The sequence below is a fragment of the Martes martes genome (assembly GCF_963455335.1).
Source record: "Martes martes genome assembly, chromosome: 11".
Classification (NCBI taxonomy): domain Eukaryota; kingdom Metazoa; phylum Chordata; class Mammalia; order Carnivora; family Mustelidae; genus Martes; species Martes martes.
In genome coordinates, this window is record NC_137899.1 from 85,817,722 (window position 1) to 85,832,468 (window position 14,747).

The 14,747-nt window shown below is 41.2% G+C and overlaps 1 protein-coding gene across 1 annotated transcript in view; it reads left to right on the plus strand.

The window, feature by feature from the left end:
* The window catches only part of STRIP2 (striatin interacting protein 2), a 47,843-nt gene that overhangs the window by 23,409 nt on the left and 9,687 nt on the right, over positions 1-14,747 (plus strand). Inside the window, exons 15-18 of the mRNA XM_080818558.1 lie at positions 463-560; positions 980-1,106; positions 3,712-3,812; positions 8,002-8,068. Coding sequence (XP_080674684.1) covers positions 463-560; positions 980-1,106; positions 3,712-3,812; positions 8,002-8,068 — 393 coding nt within the window. The remainder of the gene's footprint in view (positions 1-462; positions 561-979; positions 1,107-3,711; positions 3,813-8,001; positions 8,069-14,747) is intronic.

Consider the following 14,747-nt stretch of genomic DNA (forward strand, 5'->3'; position numbering starts at 1 on the left):
TGGAAAAGGTGGAGAGTAATTTGGGGTCCATGCAGGATGTACTGGGGGCCCTCCTTCTAAGTAAGTACCCTAGTCCCTCTAAGGCCATGGTCTGTCATGTCCTAGATAGCGTCAGACTGAGTGGTGAGGATGCTGATGGTCAGGGTCAGAGGAAGGAAAGTGTTAGAGAAGGTGAGATTGTGTTTATATCTCTCACCTTATTTCTAGGTATTGCCTCTCTATTCCTCAAGAGCAGTCTTGAAGCAGGACAGCGTATAGCTCCTTTCTGGTTCCTCAGTGTCACAGGCAGGTCTCTCAGGACTGGGCACCTGTTTGCCCTTCTGGAGGCTGGGGATATTTGGTTACTGAAGAATGAATAGAAGAAGGCGTTAAAACACTTCTCATAAGGCTTTTGAGGTGTGGAAAAATAGCCTTGTTGAATGGGATGGACAGAGATGGATCTCCTCATTTTCTACTTCCTAGATTGCTCTACTTAAGATTCTGCTGGCTGCAGCCCCCACCTCCAAAGCTAAGACAGACTCTATCAATATCCTGGCAGATGTCCTGCCTGAGGAGATGCCGTGAGTGCTTCAACTGGGTTGGCTGCTGAATGCTAGCTGTTTTGTCTACAGCATCTCTCTATTCCCCACCCCACCTTGTTAACACTCATAGGGATTATCTCCAAAGAGGTCTCTTCCCTTTCCACTGCAATGCTCTCTGTTGGGTTCCTTTTTAGCTCAAAACCAAGGGTCTGCAGGGCAACATCAGTGCCAGTGACTGGTTGCATAGGTACGTGGGTGGATGTTGCCACGTGATGAACCCTTGCCAAAAGAGCAAAGGAGCTCGTAAGTGGGAACTCTGGAGGTTTCCCTAGCACAGAAATTCAGATCGCCCAAGTTCTGGCTTTTTTGTATATGTTGTCTCTGACTCGAATACCTGGGTCCTTGTAGGCCTCTCTCTAAGCCTCTCTTTGCACTGACTCCTCCTCTCCCCATTGTAGCATCACTGTTCTCCAGAGCATGAAGTTGGGCATCGATGTGAACAGACACAAGGAGATCATTGTAAAGAGTATTTCTGCCCTGCTCCTGCTCCTCCTCAAACACTTCAAACTGAACCATATCTACCAGGTGAGCAGCTAACAGCACTTCTCCGCAGGTCTCAGGTGTTCTCCAGGCCCTGTGTCCCAAAGAGGGGATATAGGGGCCTTTATGGTCCAGTTGAACATCTTTCAGCCTCTGCTTTGTCCTCCTCGGGAATTGTTATACCTGTTGCACAAGCTTGTGTAGGGGTATGGAGTGGGATGTGAGGAACTGTCCTAGACAGGTGCAGATGTCTGTGTCCTTTGAACATTATCCAGGGGTTGTGGGTAGGAATCCTTGGCTTCTTAGGAATGTGCCCAGCCAGCTTTGAAGCAGTGCAAGACAGGATTCAAGTATTCCACCAAAAAAAAAAAAAAAAAAAAAAAAAAAGTGGGGAAAAACTATGTAGAAAAACTTTTCTATATGTGAAGCCCTTTTTTTTTTTTTTTTAAACATTTGAGATATAATCCTGAATAACGCACAGTTTCGGCTCTTAAGGGCTTTGAGGTCTTATAATATAAATAGCTAATTATGGAATGATAAGTGTATGATACAGGTAAGCTCTGGCTGGTAATCCAACCAATGATAGAGAAGTAGTGACTTCTAACCTGAGTCCTAAAGAAACAGATGTTAGTCAGGATATGGGAGGTATCAGGGAAAGAAGATAGGAAGCATTTCGAGCAGAAATGTTAATCTATGGAAGGCCAGAGGAGAGAGAGAAAATACCTTGGGAAACTGGTTAAATGTTGCTAGAGTTCTCCCTGGAGCAGGGGGAGATGGGGAGGCCTGGTGATACATGGAGCTGGAGAGGATAGCAGGGAGCAGATCATAATACGTATGATAGTATACAGTTACTGAGTACTTATAATGTGCCCAACACTCTGTTAAGTTTGTATGGCATTTCATTTTATTCTCTTAATCCTATGAGGTAGGTCTTATTTTATCCCTGTTTTATAAATGAAGCCAAGCGTAAGAAAGTTAAGAAGCTGCTTCCCCACGAAGGCATTGTTTACCATGCTGAGGAGTTTGGATTTGGTACTGTGGGCATTGCCAAGATATCAGAAAACCTGAGGGCAGGGAATGGATGGTCTCTGTGGTGAGAACATGGGGAGGAGAAGAGGTACCTCATGACTGCTCAGTGTCTTTGCCCCACTTTCCTCCTAAGAAGTCAGAACCAAGCTTGCTGTTAGAACAGCAGGTTCTCAGAGTGCACAGAGCCTCCTGCAGGGTCTGTATCCATGCAGGTTTGCCTATATAATAATCAGGGTATTTCTCTACTCTAGTACATTCAGAGACATCTTTGGGTGTGTTATAGGTGTCCTGGGTTCTCGCACTTCTTCTGCCAGTGTTTGCTGAGCAACAGCAGGGCTGGGAGGAGTAGGGGTGGGAGGGAGATAGTGTTCCTAGTAGAAAGAACAGAGAACCATAGACATGTTTTTTCTGTCTGCTTCTCTTGGTGGGCAGTATGTGGATCAACAGCCAGACAGGTGGGTGGCTTGATGGTCCTTGCCAGTGTGTGTCAGTGTTGGTGAATCCCAACAAGGCTACAGACACATCTCAAATTGAAAAACATTTTCCATAACTTCATAGCGGGTATGTATTGGCTGCTCCATCTGGAGCTTTGGAAAATACCCCAGGTCGGCTGCCAGGGAGAAAATATTTGAGCAGAAGAGAGAAATGGGCAGCACAAGCTTACTCCCCTCCTCTAACCACACACGCACAGGGGCAGAGGGCAGCTTGGCTTGATGCCAAGGCTACTTCTTGGTGATCAAGAAAAGCTACAGGATTTAAAGCACCACAATTTTTTGCTTTTCAACCCAGTTTCTGTACTGTCCCAGTGTTTGGGTTCTGGATCTGGAAGAAAACTGTGTCTGATGTTCCTCAGTGCATCACGGGTAACATCCAGGTGATACAACTCCAGGATACTGCCCACTAGGTCCTCCCAGACACAGACCCCATCCAAATTCAAGAGAGCAAAATGGAATCCCTATTTCTGGTGTTTATCCCATCAAAGAGATCTTGGGATTAGCCCATCAGAGAGATCTTGAACTTATTCTCAGTACAGTATCTGTTGACCGAAGAGCTCTTGTTAATCCATTCATTAAAATACTGACAAAAGTCCAGGGATAATATGGTGAACCAGACAGACTCATGCTGGAGCCCACATTCCAGTGGTTCACTTGGTTACTGTGTGCCATATCCATCCTGTCTGAATGATGCCAGCAGTTGCTGGGAGTAAACTGCACCTGTTCCTGCTCTATCAATCACTGTCGAAACACTATGAACCAGAGGTTTGGTATGGAAGACAGCTCCCAGAGGGAGTCTTCCTTTCTTGTTGAGCTTAGGAACAAATATTGCAGCAATTCCTTCTATTTATCTGGAGTGGGATTTTCTTTTTGGCTTGTTTATATTTTGTGCTTTTGGTCAGGTGCTGGCTACATACACACACTGCAGATTGTCCCCCTCCATGCAGGATGAGCTGGCTAGATGATGCTGCTCCCCACTTCTCAGACAGGAGGACTGATAACACAAGTGGACAGTAGATATTCTTAGGAATGGATATTAGAGTTGTGCTTGCCCATCCTATTTTTCGTATATACCTTCTATTATCCCACAAATAAGCAGCCCTTTCTGCTTTGATCTTTTAATCCAGTTTGAATATGTGTCACAACATTTGGTATTTGCCAACTGCATTCCATTGATCCTGAAGTTCTTCAATCAAAATATCTTGTCGTACATCACTGCCAAAAACAGGTATGGGCTCTGGACAGGTTTATTTCTAAGTTCTGTTTAGGTATGGGTTGAAAAATATACATCATCTCTGAGCCTTTCAGTTCTCTTTTTGCCCCTAGTCCCTTTTCTTTTAGAGCTTAAATTTAATTTCCTTGAAGTGTTAGTTGATGTGGTATATGATTTGGCCTCTTCACAGAGCTATTTGTATTTTAATAGTTTTGAAAACTAAAAAAAATGTCATAACTCAAATAAATAAAACTGCAACAATGAAATTTTAGCCCTATGGCAGAAGGATTGGAAGTTTTTGGGTTTTTTTGTTTTTGGTGAAACAACCTTCTTATCTGGCCAGCCCTGATCTTAGTTTAAATCATTAGTTGGAACAATTATACCACTTTGTAAACTGTAGTGTTATGCAGAATTTGTAACTGAAAATAAATAACACACCCTTACTTAGATCAGTTTGTAATAAAACATATATATGGTATTTTATTTAATCTCCTCAGTAATGGTTAAAGTATTACAACAAGTTTTATTCTCATTTCACCAATTAGTAAACAAATTCGGTAAGTTTAATCGACTTGCTCAAGATTAATATGCTAGTGAGACAACTTAAGTAAGCAGTAGAGGCCGGATCAAAACAAAAATTGTTTTCTGGTCACAATTGTTATGAATACAAATTGCTTTTCACTCCTCCAGTCAAGTGGGGACTTGGGGTTTACAGAGTAAATCCTTGTTCTTTAGTTTGCTACTTCCACAAGAACTAGAAGCATATTAGAGTTTACCAGAGGATGAGTTCCCAAAGTAGAAGTAAGAAGGCTGATCTGAGGGCGCCTGGGTGGCTCAGTTGGTTAGGGCGACTGCCTTCAGCTCAGGTCATGATCTTGGGGTCCTGGGATCGAATCCAGCATCGGGCTCCCTGCTCAGCTGGGATCCTGCTTCTCCTTCTTCCACTCTCCCTTCTTGTGCTCAATCTCTCTCTCTCTCTCTGTCAAATAAATAAATAAAATCTTAAAAAAAAAAAAAAAAGAAGGCTGATCTGATTACTTGGGGTGACTAGAGAGGGCCAGGAAACCGTGCCTCACCAATCTTGTACTGCCTGAAAGTCCACCATGGAGAGGCAGCCTACTTATATGTAGTTTAAAGTACACAGAGGCACCTGGGTGGATCAGTAGGTTGAGTGTCTGACTCTTAATTTCAGCTCAGGTCATGAGCTCAAGGTCCTGGGATTGAGACCCGCATGGGGCTCCTCACTCAGCAAGGAGACTGCTGGAGATTCTTTCTCTCCCTCTCCCTCCCCATCCCCTACACTTGTTCTCTCTCTCTCTCAAAGTTTTTTAAAGATTTTATTTTTTTTTTATGTGAGAGAGAGAGAGAATGAGCAGGGAAAGGAGCAGAGGAAGAGGGAGAAGCAGTTTCCCAGCTGAGCAGGGAGCCCCATGTGGGGCTTGATCCCAGGACCCTAGGATCATGACCTGAACAGAAGGCAGATGTATAACTGAATGAGCCACCCAGGTGCCCTTAAATAAATAAATATTTTAAAAAATAAAATAAAAATAAAATACACATATACACATAGAACTTTCTGAAGTCATGAGACTTGCCATTTGCTAGCTATGTAATCTCAAGTAAGGACCCTGGTTTTTTTGAGCCACAGTATTTTCATGTTAAAATTAAAATAATTCGCTGGGTGCCTGGGTGGCTCAGTGGGTTAAAGCCTCTGCCTTGGGCTCAGGTCATGATCCCAGAGTCCTGGGATCGAGCCCCACATCACATCAGGCTCTCTGCTTAGCAGGGAGCCTGCTTCCTCCTCTCACTCTGCCTGCTTCTCTGCCTACTTGTGATCTCTGTCTGTCAAATAAATAAATAAAATCTTTTAAAAATTTTTAAAACAATTCATTCCCTGACTATATCTTAGAGCTTTTGTATAAGTATCAGTTAAGATAAACATACGAGAGCCCTGCTCCACATTTCCAGTAAGAGGTCCACCCCTGGATCAATCGAGTGTGGCAGGGGCTCAGGAATTAAATACCAACCCCTACCATGGGCCTGGAAGGGGAGGGTAAATAATCTGATAGGTGTACATCAGGTTCTATTTGGAATTGGAAGAATGGTAGTGCCAGACTAATCAATAACTAAGTTTGGCCAGGATAAGGTGGTCCTCTTCTACACCACCTATAAACTTTACTGTGGCATGATCCCTGAGAACTTGGAGCGGCCATAACCCCTTCTTGGACAGTTTCCTCATGGCTTTTACAATCTAGACAGATATTCCAGAAACTTGTAACTTTATTTTTTGCCCCCTGAGGCTAGAATTCAGTTCGCAGAGGATGGCACAAATCTATCTTTGATTTCCTGCCCCCATTTCCTGGTTGCCAGCATCTACTTTGCCATGGGGCTTTGTGGGAAGTGGGTAGATAAGTGGATAAGCCAGCCAAGAATATTTATACTAATGGAGCAGTAAGTACAGAACTGGCAACCCTTGGAGAATCCAGAAGAGTGATTAAGATGATGAACAATGTTATAGGTAGACCCACTGCCCTCTCTTCTCCTACCTTGGTTCCCCTAGGTTATCATTATGGGTTTCTTGGACAAAGGTAAACATTTCTAGGTAAATAAATTGTTGCCTTTTGCTTGGATAGAGTTTTGACTTTCGAAATATGGAGACAAGTCCAAGAAACCCACACTCCTCGGGGCGCCTGGGTGGCTCAGTGGGTTAAAGCCTCTGCCTTCGGCTCAGGTCATGATCCCAGGGTCCTGGGATCGAGCCCCACGGCAGGCTCTCTGCTCGGCAGGGAGCCTGCTACCCCTCTCTATCTGCCTGCCTCTCTGCCTACTTGTGATCTCTGTCTGTCAAATAGATAAATAAAATCTTAAAAAAAAAAAAGGTAAAAAAAAAGAGAGAGAGAAACCCACACTCCTCTTTATGGCCCTTGCATTGCCCGCATCCTTTATCTACTTCCAATTGCGCTAGTTCAAATAGATTGGTTATAAACCTTAGGGAATGTCAGAATCAGAAGGAGCATTAGAGATGAGTTAAATCCTGCATTGTACCAATGAAGAAGAGAGAAAATGAAAGAAAAAACTATAATTTTGAGTAACCATGTCCCTGTCGTAATGCAGTGCATCATTTCCCATACCTACTCATTCGTGCTTCCCTGGGCTCACCGCAGAGCCTCTAGCTCCCTTATAGTCCCCCACTGTCAGTTCTGGGGGCAGATACTGTTATCATTCCCCCCCCCCTTTTTTTTAGAACATACATGGTGTAAGTGGGGCTGGGGAAGGGTGGGCAGAGGGAGAGAGAGAAAGAGAGAGAGAATCTTAAGCAGGTTCCATGCCCAGCACAGAGCCTGATATGGGGCTTGATCTCATAACTCTGAGATCATGACCTGAAGTGAGATCTAGTTGGACTGGAAACTTAATTGACCGAGCCACCCAGATGCCCCAATGCTATTACCATTCTTGAGCTACTAGATTGGCCCTGCTGAGGGAAGCTGCCTTTGGCTTAAGCTTCCTTCAAGAATGGCTTCCACGGGGGCGCCTGGGTGGCTCAGTGGGTTAAAGCCTCTGCCTTCAGCTCAGGTCATGATTCCAGGGTCCTGGGATCAAGCCCCCATCGGGCTCTCTGCTCGGCAGGGAGCCTGCTTCCCCCCCTCTCTCTGCCTGCCTCTCTGCCTACTTGTGATCTCTGTCTGTCAAATAAAGAAATAAAATCCTAAAAAAAAAAAAAAAAAAAGAATGGCTTCCACGATCATTTCCCAGAGCTCCTGGCTTTCAGAAACATCTGGTAAAGGACATAGGAAAGGTCTTCATTTCACCCTATGTCCACAGGTTGTTACTAAGTGGGTTAAGTTTGGGCAGCATCTCTGGGAACACAGTTGACACATACACATAAGCATACACTTAAATGCAAAAACGGAAGTGTCCTTACTCTTTAAAGAAGAGAGGAGAGAGGTGGCTATACCAGAGGCTCTCTTGCTGCCTTCTTTTCCATCTGCTAGATGGAGACTGGCTTGAAGGAACTCTGTGGGTTCTTCTCATGACTAGAGCTGGAGTTGCCTGTCACCACAACCCTCAGTTTCAGCTGAGGTCACTAAGTAATTTGGGAAATAGATTGGGCCTGCTGGAGAGAAATAATTCCTGCCATTTCAGAATTAGCCATTTCCTGCCATTGCTATTTCCCTAAAGCCTGCCCTTTCTCTGCATTTTGCAGCATTTCGGTCCTGGATTACCCTTGCTGTACCATTCAGGATTTGCCGGAGCTTACTACAGAGAGTCTGGTAAGCAGAGGGAGATTTGGTAGCTTTTGAAATTACCAAATGGCAGAAGCTGGTATTTGCTCTTCCATTTCTTCTCCAGTTCCATAATGTGCTGGTTTGGGTGTCTCAGATCAATAAATGTATATTGGCAAGAGCACAGTGTCAGTGGGGGTTTAGAGCTGCTGACTCAGCTGAGAAAATTTTGGAAAAACTGAGCATAGCAATTTGCAGAGAAGAGAAAAGATCAGTGACAAACACTAAGGAGGAGAGGGAATTTAGAAAGATAATGGGACCGAAATTGAATGTGAACATCTGTGCTAAATGGCAGGAGAAGCTCTACTGGTCTATTCCAAACAAAGATCTGTCTCCTTTCCACTATGCTATAGACTACTCACTTTTCATTTTCATATAGATTATAAAACCCAGGAGTGTGTACTTCAGAAAATACCTTGCCTAGATCTCTTTAAACCAAAAGTTGATAATACCCACAGAAGAATGACCCAGAAATTTCTTCACCATGGAAACAACTTTAAGCAAATCAGAAAAGTCCCTCAGGGGGCGCCTGGGTGGCTCAGTGGGTTAAAGCCTCTGCCTTTGGCTCAGGTCATGATCCCAGGGTCCTGGAATCGAGCCCCGCATCAGGCTCTCTGGTCCGTGGAAAGCCTGCTTTCTCCTCTCTCTCTGCCTGCCTCTCTGCCTACTTGTGATCTCTGTCTGTCAAATAAATTAAAAAAAAAAAAATCTAAAAAAAAAAAAAAAAGAAAAGTCCCTCAGAATTACTTTAATTTCATTAAACTGATCAACAGCATCCTGAAGATTAACTGTCTGCCTCATATAAATACACTTCCTTAGATACACTCAGTCCACACCCTCACTCTGTTGCATGGTACTTGGTTATCTATATCTGTTTCTCCACTTGACTGAAAACTCCCTGAAGGAAGAGATGGGATGATATCATCTTCATTTTATATCCCCAGAGTCTAGCACTGTGTTTGGTACCTGAAAGGAGCTCAAATGCTGAATGTTGGATCGTAGCACCCATTGTCCCACAACCCTTTGCCTCCCAACTTAAATACTTGCAAAATGTTGCATTAGAAAAGTGTACTATGCACAAATAGAATGATACCCTCTGTGGAACAGGTTTTATAGAAACAGGATTCTTGGCTGGAGGTGACCTGAGAGCCATTTAGCCCAATCCCCTATTTCAAAGATGAGGAACCAGAAGGCCCAGTGGATGAAGTGACTTGTCATAGTGATAGATCCTGAATTAGAAAAAGACCTGTGTTTTAAGATACTATGTCTAGCACCCATTTTAGCATCAGGGCAAAGATTTCCTGTCTCACTTAGATGCGACTTCAGTGGCCAAGGAAGCTGAGAACTTCTTATCCCTGCAGAGAGAAGCAATAAGTTGTCTAATAACCCTGTTTATGCACATGATATTATTCAGTCTTTAAAATAACTGTGTAAGCTTGGTATTACTATTTCATAGATGGAAGCTTACTGCCAAAACCTTACAGTTAGAAGTCGCAGAGCCAGGGTAGAGACTTACATCTCTGTTGTTTAGAGTTAGAATGAAGAATGCACGTTCTCACAGAAAACAGTGATAAACAGCATTAAAATGCTACTATAAGTGGGGTATTTCAAAACGTAAAGTCAGGTTTTATGGCTGAAATCTATTTCTTGATACAATATGTTCTCTTTTTTCAATCCCATATGTAGGAAATTGATGGGAACTATAACTTCAAATCTCTTCTGATTTACCTTTTGGGATATGAGCATAAAATTATTGAAATAATTGTTCTGCCTCTGAAAAGATTTTATTGTTATCCATGCGCAGGTTAAAAGCACGTACCTATTCTAAAGAAACCAATTGGTGCTAGGTATTCCTCTTCTTTCTGTAAAGCAACAGTGGCACCTGGTGGTTTCGATTGGTAACCACAGATTTTTTTGTTGTTGGCTTAAATTTACGGTGTATGTCCCCCTGAGCCTAATGATGGGCTTAAGTAACGAGCAAGTTTATGCCACATAGGTCCTCAGTATAATGGTTTGTTTATCTAAACTGATGGCTTCTGTACTCAGAAAAGACTAATGTTTATATGAGTAAAATGCATCTCTTTTCCAGGTGTAGTGAATTAATTATAAACAGAAAATGTATTGATTTTTTTATAAATGTAGAGGATTTTCTTTAAATAATATTTCAAGTTTTTTTTCCTGCTTATAATATCAGTATATACTATTGCAGAAAATTAGATAAATACAGAAAAATATGGGGAAGAAAACAAAAATACCTTATTATACTACCTACATATAACCAGCTAATATTTTCCTATACTCATTTATATGTATACTATAGTATCCTATAGTACACTATATGTACTTATTAATTCATATATATACACACATACCTTATTTAAGAAAATAAGGACTTTGCACATGTTTTAATCCACCTAATAAAATTTAAATATTCACAATATGACTTCGAACATATTTAAGAACATGATTTTTAATAGCTATACATAATATTCCACTCCTTAATTTTTTCATATGATTTTAAAATTTTTTATTAGCATGTAATGTATTGTTAGCCCCAGGGGTACAGGTCTGTGAATTTCCAGGTTTGCACACTTCACAGCACTCACCATAGCACATACCTTCCCCAATATCCATAACCCCACCACTCCACTCCTTAATTTTTTGAAAATGATTGCTTTCTACTACTGTTGGGCATTTATTTCAATATTCCCTGTATAACTCCAAATTCTAAATTCTTCCCATTTTGTCAAAATACTTAGCTCTACAACAGGCCATACTTACCAATGTACTACCCACCTGGTATAGGAAGGCTTACAGTTTCTGTATCTCCAAATGTCTGTATTCAAATTCAACCCACTAAAGTAGGAAAACATAAGACATAAGAGGCTAGTGACTATATGGTCATGTGGAAGAAAGGTATGGTCTTTGGAAGGAGACTGCTAGAAAAGGCAGTGGAAAAATAAACTGAGAGCTGCTGGAGGGTGAGGGGGGTAAGGATAGGGTGGCTGGGTTATGGACATTGGGGAGGGTATGGGCTATGGTAAGTGCTGTGAAATGTGTAAGCCTGATGATTCACAGACCTGTACCCCTGGGGCAAATAATACATTATATGTTAATAAAAATAATTTTTTTAAAAAAGGAAAGGCAGTGGATATGGCTTCAGCAAGTATTGTAGAATGCTCAGTATTTTGATGGTTGTTTAGGGCAGTGGAATTAAAAAGTAAAGTGTGCAAGATGATGCTTTGGAGGATGGAAAATTTTGATCTTTTGTGTGTATAAATATCATTTTGTCTTTCTATAAGTGTGTATTAGAACATACATAGTATCATTACAATAGTGCATTTCTATCTTAGAAGTAAACATGTATATTTATGAGTACAACAAAAGTTATTTACTGAGAGATATGTGCAGTAAAAAAAATCTTAAAACCACTGCTTTCAGAGTATATTGAAATGAGGGTAAGATTGTAGGCCTGCTTTCTTTGTGGGCCTGTTGGTCCTAAAGAGAAATCATACAGATTACATCCCATTCTCCTTTCCTCTCCTTACAGAGATGTGGACCAAAAAAAAAAAATATGGAGAGTTCTGTGTAAATCTATTGTCGCTGCTGCAAAGCCAACCCAGAGTTCAAAATACTTGTTTTTTCCTACAGAATATGATTTAGTAACAGCAGCTTCACGTACAAAGAAGGGCATATTTTGAACAATGTAAATGCTCAAATAGGCCTATAAATTAAGAATAGAGGAATGAGAAAAAGTAGTATTTATGGAATCACTGAGTATCAGAGCTATAAGTTTCTTTGTATCTTGCTAAATCCCATCCTTTACTGATGAGGAAATGGGTAGAGTGGTAAAGTGTTGTCCAAAACCTAATAGCTAGGTAGAGCCAAAACAGTGAGTCAGAATTTGCATGACCTAGCCATTTGCAAAGAAACATTTGGCATTTCCTTTTAGATATATGCAAGTGAAATTATTAAGTTAATTTTTGAATAAAGTCTTCTGACATTCAAAAGTCATCACTATTTATAGCCAATATTGCCTTTAGCATTATTGTTTCTCTGTTCTAGATATAATGTGAGCACATCATAAGGTATTTATCCATTTTCTATGAGGTATATTTATATAGAGGAAGGACCATGGATAAATGTTTTTTAACTGACTTAGCTGACTTACCTGTTAAGTCACCATTTCTGTAATGGGTAATAGAGGAGATTAGAATCTCTGGAATTCTTTTTCTTTTTTTCTTTTAAGATTTATTTATTTATTTGAAAGAGAGCGCGCATGTGCACACACCAGCACACACAAGTGAGAAGAAAAGCAGAGAGGAACAGAGAATCTCAAGCAGGCTCCATGCCGAGCACAGAGCCTTATTTGGGGCTCCATCTCACAACTGAGATCACTACCTGAGCAGAAACCAAGAGTCTGGAGGCTCAACTGACTGCCACACCCAGACACCCCTCTGGAATGATTTTTCAAACTCATTTGCCCAGATCCCTCTCCAGGGCACAAATAGTTTGCTAAAGCTCCCCAGATGATTTTGAGATTTTCTCTTCTTCCTTTTTCACTCACACCACTTAAGAATTGCAGCTCTCTTTTATGTATTTGGGTTCTTTTTTTTAAAGTTTTAATTTAATTTAATTTAACGTAATTTATTTGACAGAGAGAGACACAGTGAGAGAGGAAATACAAGCAGGGGGTGGGGGGGGGTTGGGTAGAAGAAAGCCTCCTGCTGGGCAGGGAGCCCAATGTGGGGCCTGATCCTAGGACCCTGGGATCATGGCCTGAGCTGAAGGCAGACCCTTAATGACTGAGCCACCCAGGTGCCCCAGATATCTGGGTTCTTAATCTAGCAGTAACTTAATTGTCAGAAATCCATATGACAAAGGAATTATTCTATAATGATTTGGGAAAAGAAAGTCTAAGCTAAAAATATGAATTCATTTTCAATTGTGTGAACCGTAATAATGGAATGAATCAAAAGAATCGTTTACTAAGAAATGGTTATTATTGGAGTTTTCAGTCAGTAAGTGTTAAAACCTAGCAAATGTTTTTTCAAATAGGTTCAGATAAATGCAGGGCTGACATGGCATGAAAAACCTGAAGCCTAAAGCGAAGAAATAGACTAGTTTGTAAGTATAGAAAAGGCAGACAGAACTACAGCTCTAAGTTATCTTGAGCAAGTTTCCTGTAGGGTATAGGAGTTCCACCTATAAAAGGAAGAGGTTGGGCCATCAGATGACCATAATCTTTTCCAAAACTCCCATGGATTCATTACATAACAACCAAGCTAATATTAATAATTCTGATTTTCGATGAAGAGCTGGTTTTCAGTATGAGAATAATAATCACTAGGAACTTTAATAAGCTGAGAAGGTTTGAGATGTGTTAGACTTAACACTTAGCAGCACTTCTTTTTTTTTTTTTTTTTTTTTTTTTTTAGTTTTTATTTATTTATTTAAGTACTATCTACCTCCAACATGGGGCTGGAATTCACCCTGAGATCAAGAATCACATGCTCTTCCAACTGAGCCAGCCATGCACCCCTAGAAGCACTTCGTTAAAGGCTCAGTCTGGTTATAGGCTGACCAAACTCAGTCACACTCTCCCCTTTAATACAGGAAACCTCACTATTTTCGTTGTTGTTTCTGGAAACTGTTATCTCCTACTTGCTTGAAATAAAGACAGAGTGTATTAAAATTCAGTGAATTACTGGAGATAGAGGTTCAGGCCCTGGTTGGGCACTTATGTGACCTTAAGCAAGCCCTTCCTTTCCCTGAGCCTCAGGTTTTGCTTCTGTGAATGACAGAATTGGACGAGACTTATTAGCCAAGTCTAAAAGCTAAGTCTCTTCTAGTGCTCAGATTCTAACCAATCTGATTTCCTCAGTACAAGAGGAAGAAACACTCTGTTCTTTCAGCAGTCGTGTGAGTTAATTATCCATCTAACTGGAGTAAGCCTCTGTTTTTATTTGGCTTGGCTCACACAGCTGGGCTAAGATGGATTTTTAGAACAGAACCCTCATAGTACTTTAGAAACTATGAAGGGTAGGTTGTGATCCCTGAACTGAATTTTTAGACACAAGGTGTGTGTAAACAATTTTTTTAAGTTTTTAATTTTAATTCCAGTATAGTTATCATGCCGTGTTATATTCATTTCAGGTATACAATGTAGTGATTCAGCAATTCTATAACATTACTCAGTACTAATCATACATGTACTCTTTAACCCCCTTCACCTATTTTCCCCCTACCCACCTACCCTCTGGTAACCATCAGTTTGTTCTCTATAGTTAAGAGTCTCTTGGTTTGTCTTTCTCTCTCTCTCTTTTTTTTCCTTTACCCATTTGTTTTGTTTCTTAAATTCCACATATGAGTGAAATCATATGGTATTTATCTTTTTCTGACTTATTTCACTTATTATTGTACTCTAACTTCATCCATGTTGTTGCAAATGGCAAGATTTCATTCCATTTGGGGCGCCTGGGTGGCTCAGTGGCTTAAGCCTCTGCCTTTGGCTCAGGTCATGATCTCAGGGTTCTGGGATCGAGCCCCACATTGGGCTCCCTGCTCAGTGGGGAGCCTGCCTTCCGCCCACCCCCACCTACTTGTGATCTCTGTCTGTCAAATAAATAAATAAATAAAATCTTTTTTTAAAAAAAGATTTCATTCC